Raw genomic sequence first — 23,780 nt, 5'->3', positions numbered from 1 at the left:
GATTCATTCTATTTAAATGAGGCTATGTGATTTTCTGGTAGTTCTATTCACACTTGAGGAAGCAAAATAAACGGTAAAAATAAAAAATGATAAAAGATTCTGTCACCTTCGGCGGCGTTCGTTATTGATACTGCATTTGTTTTATAAAAGTTCATTGTCGTTATACAAATACGAGGATATATTGAAAAATTCCTAGCCTACTATAGAACCAAACAAAATTTCAATGTCAAAATATTTTATTACTCAACATATTCTCCTCTTAATTGGATACATTTATTACAGCGATCCTGCAACGTCTCTAGACCTTTCAAAAAAAATGTTTCTTCTTGCTGTGCAAACCAGATCTCCACAGCTTTTATTACCTCCTCGTTGGAAGAAAATTTACAACCTTTTAAACTTTTTTCTCCAGTTATTCTAAATCAATCATGATTATTCCAAGGCAATCCCAAAAAACTGAAACAAGAACTTTTCCAGGAGATTTTTGGACACGAAACTTCTTAGGTCTTGGAAAACCAGAGTATCGCCAATTCATCGATTGTTGCTTTGTTTCTGGATCTTAGAAATGTACCCAAGGCTCATCCATAGTAACAATTCGATTTAAGAAGTCTACATCGTTTTCAAATCGAGCACAGATAGAATGCGATGCTTCTACCCTTGCAAGCTTTTGGTCAACATTCAAACATTTGATGATCCATTTTGCAGCAATTTTTCACACGTCCAAATTGACGTGAAGTATATGATGAACGCGTTCGTATGAAATATTCAGTGCTTCAGATATCCGTTTTAGCCCAATTCGACGGTCTGATAAAATCATGTCATGAACTGCATCGATATTTTCGAGGACAGAAGCTGGCCTTCCGGATCGGTCATCATCTAACTTTTTGCCTCTTTCGAAGCTTGCAGTCCAATTTTTCACAGTGCCATAAGAAGGACATTGATCACCAAGGGTATTAAGCACATCTTCGTAAATCTGCTTACCTCTTAACCCTTTTAAATACAGGTACTTGATGATGGTTCCAATTCTTCGATTTTCACAATTTCGGTGGACATCTTTTTTCTTTTATTTTATTGAGTAACTCTGAGTTACTTTTTTGACGACAAAGTTTACACTGACACTTCTAATAAGTTATTGTTCGTTGCTATGGTATATTTAAAATAACCTTCATCTTCATGTCCAAATTTTGACTGATTTCCATTATTCTACACTGTATCATCTACCACAAATGGTCTCCAAAAAGCTATAAACCTCATTGAATTGGAATATCAAAATCACAAGCTAAACTAAGATTCAAAAACAAATTAAAATTATAAAAACATGAATTAAAGCAACAGTGGTTCAAATGTTTTCTAGCAGCATTTTGATTTCTTACCAAGATTACTAAGGAAACGACAGATTTGTCGTGCGAATGGGTATTATAAGCGCTTATTTTAAACTCGCCCCTATATATCAGTTTCGCGGTCGAAACTTTTCAAATAAGTTATATTTTAATAGAAGTGGTTTTAGGTCTATGTTGGTCAAGTATCTGGAGTAGAATTTTTTATAGTTATATACTCATAACCAGACTCCCAACACAATGGCATGAAAGCTGCACTTCAGAATCTTAAGAATATGGAACTTTGTAGAAAATACAGAATTAAATCTAACATTCAGGAGAAGATTAAATAATATTGTGCTTTATTCAAGTAATACACAGTAATGTCTCATGAAAAGGCCCTATAGTGCAGGAAATGTTGAAGGGTGGGTATATTTAGTTTTGGAAAAGAAAACTATTGAAACCGAGATGGTACATGTGTATGAGAGATGAAGACATAATAACTTGGGGAATACAAACCACAAAAGCACTCAATAAATTGCTATGAGACAAGTCTCGTATTGAAGATAACAGAAAAAATAACATTTCAAAGTATAATACAGAATACCAGGGCAGAAGTGTGGCCAACAACATCAACAATGGGAAACAAAATAAGTTGAAGTCACAGGAGCCGATGAAATAAGAACTGCGGAAATGTGGCAACGAATAGAGAGGAAGCTGGAATGCCAGAGCACAGATGGACAAAAAAAATGTAAAGAGAGTATCCAGGGAGAAGACATATTGGACGACCAACTATAAGATGGGAAGTATACATTGGATATATGATGGTGGATGGAAGCCTAAGAGTAGGTAGATAATTCCTATCCGCTATTTTGGAAACCAGATATTATAGACAAAGACGAGATAGATTTAACTTATTTTTACCTATCAAAAACGTCAATAATTTTGAAACTGTTTTTGTTAAACATATAAATGACATAATCATAATTATTTTTCATGATTTTCAAGTGTAAATACTAAGTAATATAAGTGTAGTTCTTATCAATTACCTTACTTCCATCACTGTGAATTTTGTGATGTTGATAGGTTAAAAACTTAACCAAAAAAATTGTTATTGAACAAAGCAAGGTCAATATAGGTCAAGGTCAAGGTTATACGCGGTGAATGCATTGAAATTAGACAGAAATCTCTGACTTTTCCACGGGTTACTTTTTTTTTACGCCACATTTGTTGAGACCTTGGTTATATTCGATCAGCTCCTCAAGGTAAACAATATCTTTTCAATTCTGAAAAATCTTCACGATAATACGAGCTTCATAACTGCTTCTCCGGTTCTCCACCATGATCTTTTTCGCACATTCTGAATGTGAAACCAAAATAACGAGATTCTTTTGCTATTTGGTTTGAGGTGAACGGTTCAGCGTTATAGTATGGCTGGAGTATAGCTTCGAGGTGATTTATGTCGGTATTTCTAAATTTTTTAAAGAATTTAATTGTCTTTTGTAACAGTTGGGTGATCAGGACGAGGTTCGATGAAACTGCCATTTCAGTTTTTCCTATTCTGAATTATTTATTGTAATTTTCAAAGCGTAGTAATTTTTTATTACTACGGAATTACTTTGTACTTTATATATCGTGAAGTACTCAATATCGTATACCATGACTCCAGTGGTGAGTAGTATTTGAGATTTCTGTTAGATTGAGCTGAAATTTTTTTTCTCTATCTTATTATATTGATAACTTCAAACAACACGAAGAGAAATCTACGATGATGTAGAGGGAGAATATTCTTTCTTTAATTTCGAAAAGAATCGTCAAGTGTACTTTCTCCACGCGCTTCTTCTTCCATGCTTTCAAGGCTCTACGTGAAAATTTTATGCTAAAAAAAGCTCTTAGATTCATTGGAAAATAATTTAAGTATGTCGCCGAATAGTTCGAGATTTTGCTTCTTCATTTTTGTTACAAGTATCATTAACATATAGAATATGACTATAGAACTTTGAATATCATATAAAATCAACTTATAGAATATTCATTGATTGGGTTGATCGCATTAAGATATAGATTAATTTACAAAGTAAGTAGTAAAAGATGAAAGTTTTCTTTACTATCGTTAATAGATTCATCAACATGAAAAAATACTTTCAGAATCTATTTTATTCAATCTCGAATAAACAATAATAGGTAACGTATTAAAAAAATTTGATAGATAATAACAAGAGCTTTCTCTTACGCCTACTATAGTTTATAAATAATCAGGTTAAATGAATAAACACTAAAAGTAAATTCTAACATCCAATAGGAAGCTGACTAATGATCTTTGTATTGTTCAAAATTGATTCCATTATTCATGATTGTTATAAAAGCTGCCTCTCAAGTTTGTACATACGATAATGAAAAAAAAATGATTTTTATGATATAACTTTTGTATTTATATTTTTTATGTATGGGGCTAGATTTTATACCCAATACAAATGTAAAAATATATCTGTGGCTTGGTTCTAAAAGGTCCAATGTCAATTTTTTTAAATTTTGTGCTATTTTATCAAAAGTTTCCAATTTAGTAAAGCTGTAATTCTACAAAGGCCAATGTCTAATAACAAACTACAATTATTGGTTCTATTTCCATCATAATGCCAGTCAATGTCCCTCATTTATTTAATTTTAATCTTAACACGCGGTTTTCAAGACATTTAGCTCAATATGTATGTGGAATTATGTACATGCAGAATAAAATAAGAGGAGCTTATTGGGTAGAGAGAGACCTACATACTCAATTCCATCTATTAACCTAAATATGTTAGGTTACACAGTATTATGAATTATGAGGGGAGAGGAGGTAAAATAATTATAAAATTATGGAATAAGTCCCATAATATATATTTCAATATTAATCAATTAAACAAGGATGTGTATTGTCTCCCCTATTGTTTAACCTCTACTCTGAAGCAGTATTCAGCGAAGCCCTCGAGAATACAACTGCAGTCATAAAGATCAATGGAAACATTATAAACAATCTTCGTCACGCAGATGATACCGTGGTAGTGGCCAATACCCTACCAGAATTTCAATCTCTTATGAATAGGTCCAAGACCAAACTATTGGTATTCTCAAAAATACAAAGAAACGTCACCCTAAGACTCCATGGAGAGATCAGAAAATCTGTACAACATGAGGAAACTTCTGGGAAACCGCAACATCAGCCTGGAACTCCAGAACAGAATGCTTCGCTGTTACATCTTTCCTGTTTTTCTGTACGGATGCAAAAGTTGGACCATGGATGTGGCCACAGAGAAAAAAATTAATGCGTTCGAAATTTACGCCTACAGACGAATGCTGCGGATATCTTGGACGGAACATAAGAAAAACATAGAGGTCCTACATCAATTGTGTAAACATAAAGAACTTCTCACGACAATCAAGGAGAGAAAGCTGCAGTACCTAGGACTTATAATACAAAATTCATGGTTGAAAGACTTGCGCAGATGGCTCGGACAGACGTCTACAGAAATTTTCAGAGCTGCGGTTTCTCTTGCGACAATAGCCATTTGAATCACCAACTTACGTGTGTAGAGGGCGTCGTAAGAAGAAGAAATACAACGAAAGAAAGAATAACAGTTATTTTTAGCTGGAACATATAACAGCAATTATTTGCACAACTTTCTGGGCGGATGTAATTTGGGCGCTAAAGGATTAATGTACTTTTTACAATATGAAAACTAGGCGCTAAGACCGAAGGGTTATTTTAATCCTATGTGTATTTTGGGCGCTAACCAACTGAAGTACATGATTTATAAAATACAGTTATTTATTAAATCACCGACATATTATATATATATTATATTATAATAAGATATATTTTTGTATTTTTAGATTTTCCTATAAGAGAAATGACCTATTATCACTTAAGGTCTGAAAAAATTTACCGTTAGAGGGGGCTACTTTGCACTTTTTTTAAATGAAAAATCTGCCCTTAATAAAGTTTCCTCACAACATTTTTGTAATACTCTACAGAATAAAGTCAATTTTATATTTCTTTATATTTTTATTTAGTACTTAAGTACATATTACATATAAAATAAGAGATTTACATAACCTAACCTAACCTAACCTACTTAAAAATCTATCAACTTTCCCTCTATTGGGTTATTTTATGACTCGATCTACCTACACTTCTTAGCGCCGAAAATACATGTCGGATTATCTACCCTTCTTGGTCAGACAGGTAAAGAAGGATGATTAGGGCCCAAATTACACCCGCCGCAACTTTCTATTCCTTCACGTTTTGAAACGCACTGATCAGTTTAAATCTGTTCGGATTAACATTCTACCTCTTTGGAGGGATTGTATTTGCAGTGTGTGAAATGAAAGGTTAATCTTCAGTAACATAATAATATCAATTTTTGTTCCAAATCCAGAAGAAATTGACAAAATACAGAAATCTGTCTATGACCAAATTGATACTGGAAATATGTCATTTGAGGACAAATCAAAGTTGGTATGACCTTCGACTTTAAGACCAGATGAGAATGTATAACAAGTGGACAAACTTGCTTGGTCAAACAAGTGATTTAAATAAGACAAGTAAGTGCCTTTCGAAACATTTGACTGATGACCAAAGAGAAAATCGTGTTTCAATTTGCGAGTAAATTAAAGATTTCATTGCTACGATTTCTAATGAAGATTAAGTTTGGTCTATGGCTATGAACCTAACAGAAAGGGCTATCAATCAAAGCTAACATCAAGATCATGATCAATGTTCTCGAGAAACGATGTGAGAAGAAATATTAGCTAGTGTTTGGCTTTTGATTATCTTCTGAGTATATATAAATACATCTTACTCGCAATACTTAGCACCATGTTTTTTTAATGACAGAAGCAATGCACCTAATCTTAATTAACCGACATTTTACATTTAACCTAATCTACTAAGTACTTTACTGTCCTAAGTATTCCCAATGGTTCACTTAAGAAATATACGTTTATGCGCACAACTATCGAACTAGGTCATAACTGTCATTTTTCACACAAGTTCAAAAGGCTTGGTGCGTTTGAAACTGCGGAGTGTGTCTTGATTATCGAGAAGTTTCCTAATTTCGTCAATTATGCGGTTAGGGAGTCGGTCTTCAGCAATCTTTTTTATCACTTCTCTGACTGTTTTTATATGAAGTTCTCGTGTATTACGGATAAACCACTATATTTCTTAGTATTAGGTTTTGGTTTCTTCGCAGGCAAGCATAATTACTTTCCCTTGTACAGCCCCATAGTTTTAAATCATACCGGTTTGAATATTTTTTTGCATAATAGCACCTTATTTTTAATAGTGAGTTGTGAGCTTCTTCCTTGTAACCAATATAGTTTTTTATATCTGAATTTCAGTTTTTTTGTTTTCTTTTTGATGTGCTCCTACCACTTTAGTTTTTTATCCAGATGTACTCCCAAACATTTGACCGTTTTCTTATATGGGATAATCTTATCGTTTAATGTAACTGAATCTTAAGCGGATTTTACCTTATTGATTTTAATAGGCCATTTGTTAGTCCAGACATCTATTTGGTTAATTAAATTTTGAAGATTATTAACAATCTCTTTAATTGAATCTCCAAAAGCTATTATTGTAGTGTCGCCTGCAAATGTAGTCAGTTTAAAATTTTTCGAAACAAGGATGTCACAAGTATCTTATGGGTGCAGAATTGGTCCCGAAACACTGCCTTGAGGAACCCAGTCGAATTTCTGAATATTCGTTTTCTTGTTTAATTCTTAATGTACGGTCTTCCAGGTAGTCTATTAGCTGAACATAATGAGAAGGTGAATATTTTCTGATTTTTAGTAACAAACCCTTATGCCACACTTTATCAAATGCTTTTGCAATCTCTAAAGAGACAGTTGAGCATATTTTGTTTTTTTCAAGAGATGACTCCATTATATTTATTATACAATGTACTTGATCTATTGTGGGGTTCCTAGAAGCTAAACTAATGGGATGGATTAATTTCGTTATGATCAAGTATGGTTTGTATTCATATTAATAGTGTGTTCGCAAATAATTTTGAAATAATTGATAATAATGATACCGGTCTGTAGGATACTACATAACACCAAGGTACTTCTGGAAAATAGTTCTCAAATTATATATTAGTTTTTTAGTTTGTTTTAAAGGTTAACTTTATATATGGTATTATTGCGTTTTTTGTTCGTTTACAATAATAAAAAAACCTGATGATACAGATTTATTTCTATTTCTATATTCCTATCTATTATCGTTAGTAAGTTATCTCATGTGCCATTCATCTTCTGATGAATATTAATAGTAAAGCTAACTGTAACTTGCCCCATTGTTGCTATTTAGCCATATAATAGCCAAATTGGTTTCCATTTTCTCTGTGTTGATTTCTAATATACATAAAATTTCGCTACATACAGCATACCGTGTCTGAAAAACAAAATTAGTGCGTTTTTTTCGTGTCTAAAGCTTTTTCATAATTGTTTTCTCTATCTTACAAATGTCTTACAGTTTATATTTCTTGAGTTTTATTTATAGTTAATTGCATTGGATACAATGTGTTAGTTAAATGTTTTATCTTCATGAATACAAACTTATATTGAGAAAAATGGAAGAAAACCATGACGGGTATCGAACCGGTTTAGTACCTAATTATTTTAATCGAGCTTTGATTAATTATTTATGGACGTAATTCTAGTGTAATCATTACAAATGGAACAATCAAATTCCAAGTTATTAACATTATTTTTAAAATAATCCGGTTTTATATAGTCCAATGTAGTAAATATTAAAATGATTACATCTCCTTGAACTCTAAAAAGTCTATTTAATAGTAACAACGTCGTTAATGTTACTTATATATCCTATCTTTTCCTTTAAATTAAACAAAACCAATATACTCAATAGCTACATGAAAAAAATAAATCACGAAAAAAGTTTCTGCTTCAAGTAAAAAGACTACATGGGCGTATCATGATATGAATCTTATTCATCTGTTCAATTTTTTAAATCCTATTTTCAGTACCATACAATTATTTAATCGTATAATCTAATATATTGGCTAAATTATATATATATATACATATATATATATATATATATATATATATATATATATATATATATATATATATATAAATAAAATGCTTAATTGTTTGCTTTGATATCTAAATTTCTAAACGTGACATTGATATAAACATTTAAATATGTGTATTGAAAGATTAAAATCAAATCTTCATTTTCTACCCCAAAAAATACATTTTCTTATTCCCATCAGATGACATTGAGCTGTCTATATTCCACATTTTGGATTCAACCTTGAAGAAGATACTCCCGAAATACTTGCCGTTTAAAAAATAACGTCATTAACAGTCTTGTTGTCATTTTCTTGCAATCCATTTTTCTAAATATTACGCATCCGACAAATATAAACAATCTCACTGTAGTGCGATAATACGATGCCGTCCCTGTACTACACCCGATTTAACGGATTTTTCAACAATGCGGCGCTCGCCCCTCCCAAGCAGGAATATTATGGTGCCACTGATTTTGGTCAATAACCATGACGTTCTGCATTTCGCCCGGGATGTTCACGTGCTGATCATGTACTGATCACTGTTAAGGTTCAACAATAAATCAAAGTTTCAATCTTGGAAGACATAATACTGGGGGGATTAGCTACTGCCATAGACATAGTAATCTTCACTACAAACACCAGTTAGTTCAGCTATCTTCTGAGATTTGACTCGTATGTAGATATAGGATTTTCAATCTCAAATTTTTTTCTAGTAGCAAACATTTTTATGATACAATCACCTTAAAAAAGTAATTTGCTTAAGGTATTGAGTAGAGATTTACAGCAAGTGTATGGTAAATTGGTTTAAGTGTTTCTATTGGGTCGAGAAGAATCTATCTTGAAGACAATTTTTTTTAGTCAGCTCGGATCAACTTTGATCACTTCTAGAAACTTTTACAATAATTAAAACTGTAATCAAGTGTGCCCCAAGAAAGGAATTGATAAAAAAGTGACTGTCCCTATTAATTAATACCATCTCACTGTATATAAGAGACATTATTGAACTTCACTCATGAAATTGATGGAAAACCTAACCTAACCTAACCTACCCAAATCAGACTTTTTGTGTGTGAAGTGATGGGCCCACGTTTCATCTATGGTTATAAAATGGCGCAAAAATTCGGCTTTATTTCTGTAAAACATTGCTAAATACTCGATGAAAACATCTTCATGATGCTGGCTTTGTTCTATTGTGAGCAAATGCGGCATCCATCTTGCGCACAGCTTTCTCATTTCCAAATTAGCAGTTAATATCCGATGTACTTTTTTTGAATTCCTACTATATCTGTTCAACTTTCAGTTGAAGATCAATCTGTATCGCTTTGTGAATTTTCTTCAGCATTTCTGGAGTCGTTACCTTATTTGGTCGACCACTGCGATGCTGGTCTTCGCAATTTGTACAGCCTCGTAAAATTCACTGAAAGAGATGAATATAATTGTACGCCATTGCCTATCTATCTATTAAACCACACAGTTTAATAAGGTTTCGACTATGATGCGTAAAAAGCTAACAATTTCACAGTTATTACAGTGTATCGAAGTTTTAATTTCATTCGTTTGTGGTTAAGTAGATATAAAAAAATGAGGAAAAAAACATTGTGATATTTCGTCATTATTTGTTTAAGTAATTCTTGTTCTACGAATTGAAGCCACTGGAGACATCTTCAAGATGGAGGTAGTTGCTTGAAAAATATCACTGTATTTGTTTGAAGTTTAAAGATGTTTGTTGATGGCTGACATCAATAATGATCGTTTTCAGTGAATTTGTGAACATGGAAAAAACTAGTCATCGTTATTTGATATAATACTTTTATTGGGAAGTAGGCATTTCAAAAGTGTGGTGTAGAACAAAAAGAAAGTCGTGAAAGATGTTTCAATTGAGTGTTTGGTAGTGTTTTACTGAAATGAATCATGGATGAAACGTGATTCCATCACTTCACACCGGCTCCAAAGAAGGCAAAGACTGTTCCATCTGCAGGCAAGGTCTTGGCGTCGGTTTTTTTAAATGCGCGAGGGATAATTTTCATTGACTACCTTGACAAAGAAAAACATATAAATGGCGAGTATTATGCGATTTTATTGCAACGTTTGAGCGAAGAAATCAAGCAAAAACGGCCGCATTTGGCTAAGAAGAAAGTGTTGATTCATCAAGATTAAAATCAATGACTTAAATTTTTAAATGCTACTTTATGCATCCTAGATGCTGTCGGCACTTAATACCTATTTTGAGGAACTTGACAATTCTTATTATAAAAAAGGTATCGAAATTATTGAACATCGCTGGAAATAGTATATGGAGGTAAAGGAAATTATTCTGAGAAATAAATATATTTTTTTCAAAAATTTTTGTGTTTTCTTTGTTATTATCAACGAAAATTTTAATTTTAGACATCTGAAATTTGTAATTTTTATGCACATATCAAATTATAGACGCTATATAATGAATTAACCACAAACACCGTTTTGCCGGGACACTACCACAGACTCCCGGTTTTCCTGACAATAAATTTAGAAAATAAAGCTTTATATCCCAAAATTTCCAAAATACATAAATTTATGATTCTGAATTGTCACTTTGCATATACAAGAGTTATTTTTAAATCAAATAGAACCAGTTATATATGAAAATATATTTTTCGTCAAATTTTGACTTGAAACTATAAGATTGCAAAGTTAAAAAACACACATGAATAATTTTTTTTTGTATTGAGAGTATTGAAATAAAGTATAATACAGGAAAAAATGTAAATTGAAAAATTTTAACAATCTGTAAAGTATTTTTAATTTTTTTTACTTCATTATAAGCTTTTCGTGTTGATATATATTGATTTCAGGTCTCTTTTCATATAAAATCAGTTCAAAATATTAGGTAATAATTTGACGTTCTAATTTACTTCGGTCAAAATATTATACGAGTATACTTAGTTCAATTTTTTTTTACTCTTAAATTCCTTATAAAACTTTTTCATTTTCAAGGAACAGTGGAATAGCCAAAAACATGTTTTCAATAATGTTATTTGCAAAATTTAAAAAAAGTCTAGAGTTGGCAATGTTTGCAAACTTGTTTCTTGTAGTAATTTAATTGTTATAATTTCATTTATTTGAGTGTAAAATTCCTGTACTTATTCAGTGAACAAGTGGAGGAAACTGTAGAAGAAACGTGGAAAATTTATTCCCGAGAAGAATTGTGGAAAAACATTATAGACAAATGCGAATAATTTGGTATCTAAGTTATGAAATTCTATTACTGAATTGCAAGTTGCATAAATCAATAGCTAACTCTTGACTTTTTTTGTAACTTAAGATTTAAGAGTTGCAAAGAATTAGGGATGCATCTTGCTCCCCTATACGCCTCTGTTATGTGTTAGTTCTTATGCACCTTGTATATATATTTAGTTCAAGAAGAGGTGAATTTGCAACATTTATGACTTCATTGCGCACTGTTAAAACTTGCTAGAAATTAAAGAATATTGTACAAATACCATAAATAATCTTAATTATACTAATTGCATCGAAAGAAATGGTAATTTAATGATTTCCGAAACGGTTTCACTTTTATTTAAATTGTATTCTTGATTGTGATGATTATTACGTTGTATTATAACTAATAGACCATTTCAATTGCAAAATTAGTATTTTTTCTCATAATCTGTATATATTAGATTAGAGAAATCGAAACAGCTGTCGATTAAACAGACAGACGGTTCGATATTTATTGGTTGTTTTGAAATTTCTCGATATCAAATAACGATAAAAAAGATAATCAGTAACGATCATAATATATGAATATTAATAAATTATTGTATAAATAGGAATTATATAAGTTGGGTGGAAATTGAGGAAACAAACAATATGAGTATACTACTTTCTAATTTAAGGAAGGTGCATCTGAAGACCTTGCTTAACACGCAAATCTGAGTGAGTGATTTTTGAAATCTTCCGAATGTAAATGTTGGTGAGAAATTGAGAAAATTCTAGTAACAAACATTTCAAGAATATTTTCAATACTTGCAAAATCCAAAAAGAGAAGATAGACAAAAGAAAGTGGAAGAAGAAGAATATATAAGAAAAAAATGGAGAAAATGAAAATAAAGGAGTCAAAGAAATAACGAAAAAAAGAAAACATTAAATGTAGGAAGGAAGGGAAAAAAGGAAGTGATAAAGAAAGGTAGGTGGGGAATGAGAAGAATTCGCTGATGGATGGTATAAATGGAAAAAAGAAAGTAGAAAAGATACAGAACATAAAAGAAGTAAAGAAAGAAAAGAAAGAAAGAAAGAAAAGAAAGAAAAGAAAGAAAAGAAAGAAAAGAAAGAAAAGAAAGAAAAGAAAGAAAAGAAAGAAAAGAAAGAAAAGAAAGAAAAGAAAGAAAAGAAAGAAAAGAAAGAAAAGAAAGAAAAGAAAGAAAAGAAAGAAAAGAAAGAAAAGAAAGAAAAGAAAGAAAAGAAAGAAAAGAAAGAAAAGAAAGAAAAGAAAGAAAAGAAAGGAAAGAAAGAAAAGAAGAGAGGAAAAAAAGAAATCAAAAAGCAGTAATGAAGAGATATTTAATTTTTTTAATAATATAACAAATTATTCTAGAACGATTTGGAGTTGACGGAAATAATTTGACTAATAATGAAATATATTCAAAATAGAATAAAATTTCAGTTCTAACCTACTAAGTTTATGGAATTTATTTTCAAATGATATGCAAAAATAAAGGCTTAAGGCTTTTGGATAATCATTGGGTGAGGTGAAACCATAATCAGCTGTTAGCATTAAGATTATCCACAAAAGAAGAATCGAACAATAACCTTTGGATGAAATAATTATTTTTCATGTTTTCATTCAAAAGAAGTAAATGAAAATAATAAGAGTGTCACTGGAATTAGGTCAATAATAAAAATAGACATTTAAAAAGAAAGTCGATTTTATTCACAACTATTTAAGGTTATAAATAAATTAATCAGTTTTTCGCAGTTGCTAATAAAGGTGTGTACTTATCTCCTTACAAAATGCAGCTTTCTAATGCCCATTCGATTATGGCATCCCACAACATGAGTGCATATAAAGTAATTCACAAATTACATACTTTTACAATCATATTATGTAAATATTTATAACTGCAGGGGCCGATGACGTACAAGTAAATGTGGCAATAATTGATGAAGTTTATTCCATAAACAAAATCAATTATGTTTATATATATATATATATATATATATATATATATATATATATATATATATATATATATATATATATATATATATATATATATATACTGTGTGTATGGTTTGCGAGATTTCTATCAATATATCTAATAAATAAGTTTGAAATGTTGTCTAACCAGATTTACGAGAAAAATTCCAGCAAATACGAAACTGTGAAATTCGATCTATTTATTCCACATATTTGTTTCCAAACGAAATTTGTATAAATTTAGTTATTTGTGTATTTTTTAAAACAGAAAATAGTTTAAGCATAAATATAACAAGAATTTCTTGTTAACCAAGTATTAAGTAAAGTTGGGAATTGTATAGCACGTTGTAGCTTTACCTAGAGTGGGCGATTTACATTTAGCTTCTACTGTGGCGATTTCGAGTATATATATATTTTTGTATTGGAAGTGAATTAATTTTAACGACTTCGAAGAGAACTAGAATTAGAGAGAGTGCTCTAAATAGACAGGTGACAGAAATCATAGAATTAATTTACAATTTTATAGAGAACAAAACTATGTAAGAAATAGACATCAGTGTTTATTTTATTGTAAATGAACCACCAAAATGGAATAGAATCACAGTTTTTGCCTGTTCCACCAAATAATAGTGTATTAAGGGACTTTTGTCCTAGAAAGCCGTTAAAAACCAATAGACCAGATGCAAAGATACTCCATTCGAAGTGGTAATTAGCAACCGCCAATCAAGGGTCAACAAAAAACTTCCGTAAGCTCTAAATGTATTTCTCTAGTACACAGACAGTTCGAAGCTAGAGTAAGGAGCTGAACTGGGCATTTCTGTACCAAGCCCTTACTTCTAGAAACATCACTCCCATTTTTCAGGTATAGTTGCTAGCAATAAACAATAAATGTGCTCAGGAGTGCTTGGTTAGAAACATCTCTAAAAAGCACATGAGTGCAGGCACACCTATTACCCTACGACTTGTTTCTCTTCTCTAAAATCAAGAGCATCGTAAAAAGAAGGCATTTGTAATTGGTTGAGGTTATTCAAATAACTGTAGCGTAGAGTACTGTCGAAGGTTCAACAGTCCAAATAATTTTAGGTTTATTCAGAATTTGATTAGGTTTGTTAACTGTTAAGTCTGCTTGGTATGATTTTGAATAGAAAATCATTTTATTTCACAGCGTAGCTTCTCTTCAATGAGTCTAATGCTCCTCCAATTATACGTCCCTTTCAAAAAATTAAATTTGTAGAAGTGATCAAAGTAGATACTTGTTTTTGATATGCACTAGGGAGCAGTTAGAAACTTGATCCATGAGTTTTTGTATAGGAAACTACACGTGTGCGCCTTCGGCTGGTGCAAAATAACTTAGGACATTGTTCACGAATCTCTATCGAAACACCTAGTAAGTTGGCATAATATTTTCCATTTATTCATCTTTTGGGAATGGGGTGAATATAAACTATATCGTGGTTGAACAATGTCATATATTCCTACGAAGATTACGTCTGGTATCAATTGTGAACAAGTACTATCTAACAGGCGGCGTGGAAACGTGTGCAAATAATAAAAATTGTTAAAAACCAATTTTTGTTTTAAGATTTCATATATTTCTACTCTATCTTAATTATAAATGTCTGACATAAGCACTGTGTAACTGATTAGTAAAATGTGCTGAAAACTGATAGCTATTTCCAAAGAATTTATATCTTATATACTGACATTTTTTATCAACAAATCCAAAATAATAGGTTTACGAGGTTGGTCCCAGAAGTACCTGCTCTGACCTAGAGATGCTTGAAAAATACTCTGTATTAGAAAGTACACAATCTCTACAGCATATGCTTCAAGTTTGAAGACGCCAAGTAATTTAGTATTTGTTTGGCAGCCCTCAATAGTGAACACGTTTTCAGTGAATATGCAGACATGAAAAAATTTGGTCATCGTTATGTGATATAAAACTTTTATTTCTTATTATTATAGCACAACCAATATAAAAGTTGAACTAGATTCTACTCTGGTTGAGACTGTTCCTTCGTTGTCAACAGTCAAATATTGGGTTGCAGTGTTTAAGCGAGTTCGTACGACCTGCGAAGACCAGCATCATAGTGGTCGACCAAATGAGTCGTGAAAAAGTGCAGTACATCGCATATTAACTGAAAAGTTGGACATGAGAAATCTATGCGCAAGATGGGTGCCGCGTTTACTCACAATAGAACAAAAACAGCGTCGTTGTTGTTGTGTTTCCATCGAGTATTTGGCAATGTTTCACAGAAATAAAGACGAATTTTTGCGCCGTTTCATAACCATGAATGAAACATGGGTCCATCACTTCACACTTGAAACAAAAGAACAATCAAAACAATGGACTGGAAAAGGAGAACAGGCACCAAAGAAGGCAAAAATTGTTCCATCTGCAGGCAAGGTCATGGTGTCGGTGGTTTTTGTGTGCGTGGGATAATTTTCATTGACTATCTTGACAAAGAAAAAACTATTAAGGGCGAGTATTATGCGAATACATTGCAACTTTTGAGCGAAGAAATCAAGCAAAAACGGGCGCATTTGGCTAAGAAGAAAGTGTTGTTTTATGAAGACACTGCACCAGCTTACACATCCTTTATTGCAATAGCCAAAATTAATGAATTAAAGTCTTAATTGCTACCCGATGCACCCTAATAAACAAATTTGAAAAAATGAATCAAGGATTTTTCAACAAGTGAGAGGTGACGTCGCCAGTAAATACTTATTTTGAGGAGTTTGACGATTCTTAAGTATCGAACTTATTGAACATCTCTAGAAAAAGTGTATGGAGCTAAAAGGAGGTTACGTTGAAAAATTAATATATTTTTTTCCAAAATTTTTGGTTTTTCTTTTTTGGGCCACTTCTGGAACCATCTTCGTAAATGGTTAATTATGTAAATTGAGGAAACGAAATTTCAGTGAATTGTATTCATTTTCTGTGAACAGAACCGGTATTGTTAACATTCATTTCTTTTAAGTCAACCGAAACGTTGAAAAGTTTTTGTTCAAACATGTAAATAACTAATATACTGTGTTAAAAAACAAGTTCAATTGTTTCTGAATATAATAAGTTTCTAATCGTTGTCCGGCCATCCAATTATTGATGTGTATGTGTGTGTGCACTTTCTCGAACCTACTTTAGAAAGCCTCAAGCGAGACGACCTCAAATCTCACCTGAGACCTTCACATTGTTGATTCGAATGCAGAGATACGTGATTTCAGTGGCGTCGGATACAGACGTATAAAATCCGTCAATAGGAATATTGGAACGTTTACTTTCAATAGAATTTTGATGCATGAAAATATCTATATTATAAACAATTGAAATTAAAAATTGTTTTCGCGAACTAGAAAACCTTTCAGTGTGAAAGAGATAAATGGCTTGGGTTATCATAATTTCACCTTGAATATATTGTGAGTGGTTCAATATTTAAATATTACGCAATCATTGTTTTCCACTTATCAACAAGAACAAAATTCATGCAACTTTCATGTAATGGTGATAATACACTCACATGTTATTTAATAAACTTATATCTTGTAACTTCTTTTATAGGGTCTAGGCAAATTTCCTTTCAAAGAGAGAAGGGGTCAAAAAATATTTTTCCTAAAAATGTATGTGCATCAAATTACTGAAGTAGTACATTTCGTCCCGTTGTTATTGGTCGTAAATACGAGGTCTGGCTATTAAATAACAAGATTGCGCGCATAGACGGGTGAGTGAAAAATCGAGTAGTGCGTTTGGCATCTAGATATCTTGTCTATGCATGTCCAAAAACACGTTTTCGTCAATTGGGGACAATTCTCTATCTCGTGTGCATGTTTTTGAGTGGTGTAAGCGCTTTAGTGAGGGCCGAGAGAGCATTGAAGATAACCAGCGCCCAGGTCACAGGTCAAAATCAACCAAATTGTGCGTGCAGATCGTCAAATGAGCATCCGGATGATTACCGAGGCTATAAACGCCGATAAAGATAAAAATTTTACACGAGGTATTACTCATGACAAAGTCTGTGCGAAATTGGTGCTAAAAATCTGATTTCTGACTAAAAGATCTTGCGTCAACGGGTCTGCTCAGATTTCTTAGAAAGGTTAGAAAAAGATCTGCTTCGAAAGAGACCCTATTTGAGTCGATGGCAGAGCTCCTAAAGGCACTCACCGAAGAGTGCTTCGATCAATGGGTAAAACGTATGGAAAGGTGTGTGGTGAGGGGAGGGGAGTATATTGAAGAGGAGCATTCGAATATAGAATAATCTTTATAATAAAACCCTTTTTCGTAACCAGTCTCGTTATTTAATAGCCACCTCGTATTTAGAAAGAAAAAAATATATATATTATATTGAACCATGAAGTTATATGGAGTGCTACTCCTTCATTATATTTTTTAGAACTTGATTCAAATTTATATTTTTTTTTAACATCTGTATATCAAATATTAAAAGAGAATAGTAACAAAAGTTTTCCATTCATTACAGCATATTTATTATGTATTACTACTCCTGAAGAACAATGATGGTATTGAAAATATGGAAATGAGTCTATAGACAATAAAAGAAATACATCCTGTATACAGGGAAGAATGGATGTAACTCTGGTTCCAATCAACCACCATAGAATTCTTCTGTCATAGTCGAAATATCTGTTCAATGAAACATTATTATATTATTATATTACCAAGAAACGATGTTGCGCCAAGACTAAAATGATTTCCGAAAAGTGTAAAAATAACGTTAACTATTTTTGTAACCTTTGCGGCAAATTCATTGAAATAATAACTGAAAAAATCAGTTTGTCATCAAATTGAACATTTTCCTATTTTTTTTTCTTTGAAATCCGAAGGAACATCTAATACTATCAAATATGTCTAGTAGTAGCGGAAGCAGAGAATGCTTATATTAATCAGTGTCTGTTTAACCTTTATTTTAAGCGAATTTAAAGACTTAGTAAGAGACAACGGAAGACTCTAGCTCTATATAAAGTTCAGAAAGTTTATTTTATAGTGGAATTAAATTTCCATGACTATTTAACTGTCTCTGGCTTAATCTGTAATGTTCAAACATAAAGCATTAAAATGGTGTTTAAAACCTTAGAATATGAAGAGTATGCTTGGCCATTGAAAAGATGAAGATTTCAAGATGGCGAGATTTATAGTGGGAATGCAAGGGAGTACTAGAGGATACTAGAGCCAACACCCTTCACTACAAGTAGCACTCATGACCTAAGCGAACCGATTTTCAAAGCCAATAATATTTTGATACCTTCGTTAGGACTTGTAACGACATTTGTGAAGGGTTATCGTCAAGACTCTAAAGCTTTGGAATACTTTCCTAAATGTCAGGGGCTGGAGTTAAACTTATGTTTTCGTCGGTCTACAAATAAAGATAATAATTGACCAGTGAGAATTCCCAGAGCTACTGAATGCCTATGAAAAACAAGTGAGGATGAGCCTTAAAGCAATGGTCATTCATTCCTAATATACGCGATAATTTCAACTCTCAAACTTCAAAAACTCGTAAATTCAAAGTATGGGTTGCATAATGTCAAAGTACGCTACTTGCTCATTTCGATCAGTTTGAAAATAACTTGAGGGTATACTGATAAGAGCAAGAACACTTTCAACAAGATGTGTTGAACTTTGAACAACATTAACAAATATATAAACGAGAACATGATGGGTGACTAGATTTGAAGTCTCAAATGAGGAAAACAAAAAATATCAATTTCTAAATCTTAATTGTATTTATTTTTGTGTATCGAAGATTTTTTTTGCTTTTGAATTCAACTAAAATAAAAAACTAGAATTGTAAAAAAATTATATTGGTTTATTAGGTAGATATTTCTCGTCTTTCTTTTGTTGGACATAATTAATCAAAATCAGGACCATACCACTCAGAGTGTTATTTGCGTTACTGTCATACTAATTATCACAGTTCCCCACAAGATAAATAGTTTGCTAGTTTTACTAAATTGTTAGAATGGAATAATTTCTCTACACTTTCACAATACTAAAAATTCAGATCGCAAACTTTGCTCTCCTTTATTGAAATTGGGTGTGTTTGTTATTTTTATATCGGTAATGTTTGCAAAAGGTTTGTTTTAGGTGCGCCAATGGAATAATTTCGTGGTACCAATGTGTCTGCTGAGCAGAGAGTGACAATTGATGTGAAATAATTTCTATTCATACATCAGCGATGTAATAATAACTTCCGCATGTCACGTACATTCCGAATCAAGATAGTTTTTATAATTATATCTACTTAATTCTTAATCTGTCTTCATTAATAAATAACGCTGAGTAATACTATTATCATTTTGAAAAGCATATATTTCTCTAAAATATTTTTGTTTGCAGTTATTAAAATGATGACTATGGAGTATCCCCTCGGTCACCACCAACATAAATACGCTTGCTCCACCATGTCGTCGGAAACTTTGAGCGGCAGTTGTGGCAGTAGAAACAACAGAATTAGAACAATTCGTCTGATTAAACGATCCAACGGAAACTTAACATTGGGCGGTAAAAATTTACCCACTTTGGGATTTAGTATAAGAGGGGGACATGAACATGGAACTGGAATTTTTGTGTCATATGTAGAAAATGGATCTGAAGCACACACCCAAGGTTTAAAGGTAACAATTTTATGTTTATAATAAATCAGCATTCGCATTCGATTTCTGATCAATTCATACATTTTCTCTCTAAACGTTAAGTAACATATAAATTATATTTACATTTGCTATAGATATAAAGGTTTTTGTATATGCGTGTGCAAGTTTTTCTTAGTTATCTTTAATATATACTGTATTGAGCAGAACGCTTACAGCAAAGTTTTGGATCAGACTCGTTTCTGAATATTCCTATTGTATACATCTCTGTACTGGAATTGTTTCTTCAGCTCTTTCAGTCACTTAACTTAAAATCCCTTGAAGTAGGGGATTCGAAAGCTCCTGATGCTGCTATTGTTCCAGAAATAAGTGAACAAAAGGCCAATATAAATGGAAATGTAGAGCTCGTTAAGATTTCCATTGTACGGAAAGAGGATAATAAAAATTATGAAAGTGTCCAAAGGATTATGAAGGAATATATGATCTGTTAAAGGCTACCTATAATGCTGTAATAGATTCCTGCCAAAAGTTTTCCAGCTTCTCATCTCTTTTACTCCTTTTTCTGTTCTTAAACTTCTAGATTATCTTTAAGGAACTTATTTGTAAAGAATTGAAATCATATTTAGTAGAAGACACTATTAGCTAAAGGTCGGCAACAACTTTGCATTAAGACAAAAACAAACAGCGTCACAATGAACTTATTAAAAGAAATTACAAAAGGGATTCGAAAAAGGACTACTGTCCTTAAGTATTCGAAAGGATGTCCATCTTGATCAATGCATTCACGGCAAGGCTTCTCAATGGAGAAGCATGTCCGGTGAAGCATGTCAAGCTATTCGCGAAGAGTTTCACCCCACATGGTGTCAGGTCACATGATCGTGCGGGCCTCTAAATGGATTCCCGTTTACCTATCCATTTTCCAAAACGAACATCAAGCTACTCCAGCAAACATAACCGATTAAACGTACCGTTCAGCTTGAAGGTTGCTTCATCCGACCACAAAATTGAATGCTGGAGCTGCTGAGCATCCTAACCAAACGCAAAATTCCAATTTGCGATCTAAATCATCCTCGTGAAGTTCGTGGAAGAGACGTGGACGGAAAACTCGTTAGTGCATGTGTTTCAGCATTCGTCATGAAGATCGATCGGCTATTTGGAGTTCTCCCAACAGCTGCACTGCTAATTGGTTCGGCTGCTTATCTAATGCCAGCGCCACTGTTTTTAGTTAGTTGTTACAGATACCGGTTGTTCAGAACTCGGCGCATCGGCAACAGAGCCCGACAACAGAGAATTTCTGGTACGTTTTCAACACTGTTGAACGATTTGGTAGCGTTTCGAGAACTTTGCTTGACTTCTGCCGACCGTTGTATATTATAATCACTTTCAAGTTCATCACTAATGGAAATAACAAGTCATTAAACTGAATCAAACCAACTAGTATATTTAGTTTAATCTATATACTCTGCTTGAGTATCGCTATTGATTGTTATCGCATAGGCAATTACTATTTTTATAGCAGTTACAAATATTCTCAAGCTGGAATTTTTGAAACTATTGGTGATATTTACAGTAAACACACGCGTCATAACCACTCCACCTACAATGAGACAACCTATTTGATGCGTATTTTCATTTCTCCTCAGTACTCAATATCTGAGATGAACCTGAGATATTGAAAGCTTTGTTTTCATAAAGGCACGTCAGTTAGAGTATAGGTACCAGCGCACTTCCACAACCTCGTACTCGCGTTCCCTGGTATAGTTTAGTAGAGAGTCTGGATTAGACTTTATGTATTTGTAAATTACTTAGGGTAGTTGAACAAACACAATGAATAAGCGTTATTAACAAATAAATATCATATTATTGTTAAATATTGAAATAAACTATGTTTTTATTTTGTTTTCCACATTTAACAAAACACGTACAAATGTGTTTGAAGTTACCATTAACGGCCCATATTAAACACGCGGGTGTAAAAACATAATTGTTTTTTTTTAATTTAGTTTTGATTCTGAAGAATGATGTTGCAACTTTTTTATAGGTTTCAAGGAAAATATTATGATTTAGTGTTTAGTTAAAATTAAATAAACATCGTAATATGATTTAACTAAACGCCAACTAATTCAATTTTTATTTGATTATGATAACTTAGATTTTAATTTCTTCCATAAACTTTTTAACTGAATATATAAGCACTTGAAATAAGTATTTATACATACCGAAGACATTCTTTATTAGTAAGACCACGTCAACATTCATAATTACGCTGTCTAACACGCGTTTCGATAACCAATTTATCGTCGTCAGAGAATGAAGGTAAAAAGTATAAAAGCTCTGGATTATATGTAATTGTTATTGTTCTTGTAGCGGTAATAGTTGAGAGTATGTATATTATCAATGTTTCCAGAAACTCTAATTAAAGTATTCATATACATTTTTCCTTAATTTCGAATAATCTAAAAGAAAAAAATGCTAATCCACAACCATTTCACAGTAGCTTAATCCCATTCCTTAGAAGATATAGTCAGATCGATAAAATAACTTATCTCAAATATTAATAGATTTTTCTATCAAATCTAGTTTTTGAGATATAGGTTGATAGATGTTAGTTCTGATACTACCAAAAAAGATACGGATGCGAATTGACAGGCTTTTTAGATTCAAAATTTACTTTATTACTTTGTTAAAGATTATAGAAATTATAAAACTGTCTGTAATTCTTTAAGTTTTTGTTTCTTCGATGTAATCCTTTTTTGCTTATATTATTTCGGTGCATAATTTTGGCATTCTTTGTAATAATTCCGACAAATAATCGTCGTCTATTTGGTTCTATTCGTTTTGCAGGATATTCAAAAGATGTGGAGGGGAAGTGGGACACTGCTTTCTGACTTCCGCGTCCAATTTGTCCCACAACTCAGTCAGGTTGAGGTTGTGTGACAATGACAGCCAAATCAATACTTTCAGTTATATTCCTTTCCCACCCGTTAAAATATTCTTAACTTAACTTAACTGTTCCGCAAAATGGCAGACGAATGAGAAGAAGCCTTGTCGTAATGGATCAAAACTTTTCTCTCAAACGAATTGAAGTGCCATCTTGGCCTATTATATTTTTTCGTTTATATTTAGTAAAGATTTCACCTTTGGAACCCCAAAACAATAAGGTAATGATCTTATCGATCGTTAAAATGGTTTTTGTTTTCTTGTGAGTAAGTTCCGTGGATGAAGAACATTGTTTCGACTGGATTTTGTTTTTGGATATTGTGTTGTATCCAAAAAAAATTCACTTGGATCACGTTTGAATATATCCAAATTTTAGTTTGAACGAGAGCGAGCTTTCGATCAGTATATAGAAGGACTGTATATTCAAAACAATGCATATCCGTTTACTTAATACTACGTACTTCTATTCGACGATCGTTTAATAGAATTTTATCAACTCTTTCTCAAGTAGTTACAGTAAATGGTCACTTTTAAAAGCAACGTCTCACATATAAATCATTCCATGGAAAGGAATACTTTCAGGATAATATTTGAGTAACTTTTTCTCGATTTTCTTAATTATTTTCTGTGTCTAAATCATGTTCAACGAACAGTAGAAATTCG

The 23,780-nt window shown here is 32.2% G+C and overlaps 1 protein-coding gene across 3 annotated transcripts in view; it reads left to right on the top strand.

Annotated features, from left to right (window-relative positions):
- LOC130452801 (harmonin) overlaps nt 1-23,780 on the top strand; it is an 89,968-nt gene that overhangs the window by 12,303 nt on the left and 53,885 nt on the right. For 2 of the 3 annotated variants that reach the window (XM_056792257.1, XM_056792256.1), the window contains exon 2: nt 19,924-20,201. In XM_056792257.1, the coding sequence (XP_056648235.1) occupies nt 19,932-20,201 (270 nt within the window). In that variant the 5' untranslated portion in view covers nt 19,924-19,931. Of the gene's footprint in view, nt 1-19,751; nt 19,867-19,923; nt 20,202-23,780 lie in introns of those variants that run through there. The other variant, XM_056792258.1, reaches the window with a different exon arrangement.

This window comes from Diorhabda sublineata, chromosome 2 (genome assembly GCF_026230105.1).
Source record: "Diorhabda sublineata isolate icDioSubl1.1 chromosome 2, icDioSubl1.1, whole genome shotgun sequence".
Classification (NCBI taxonomy): Eukaryota; Metazoa; Arthropoda; class Insecta; order Coleoptera; family Chrysomelidae; genus Diorhabda; species Diorhabda sublineata.
The sequence above is the reverse complement of the archived record's forward strand: the minus strand, read 5'-3'. Positions and strand labels throughout refer to the sequence as shown.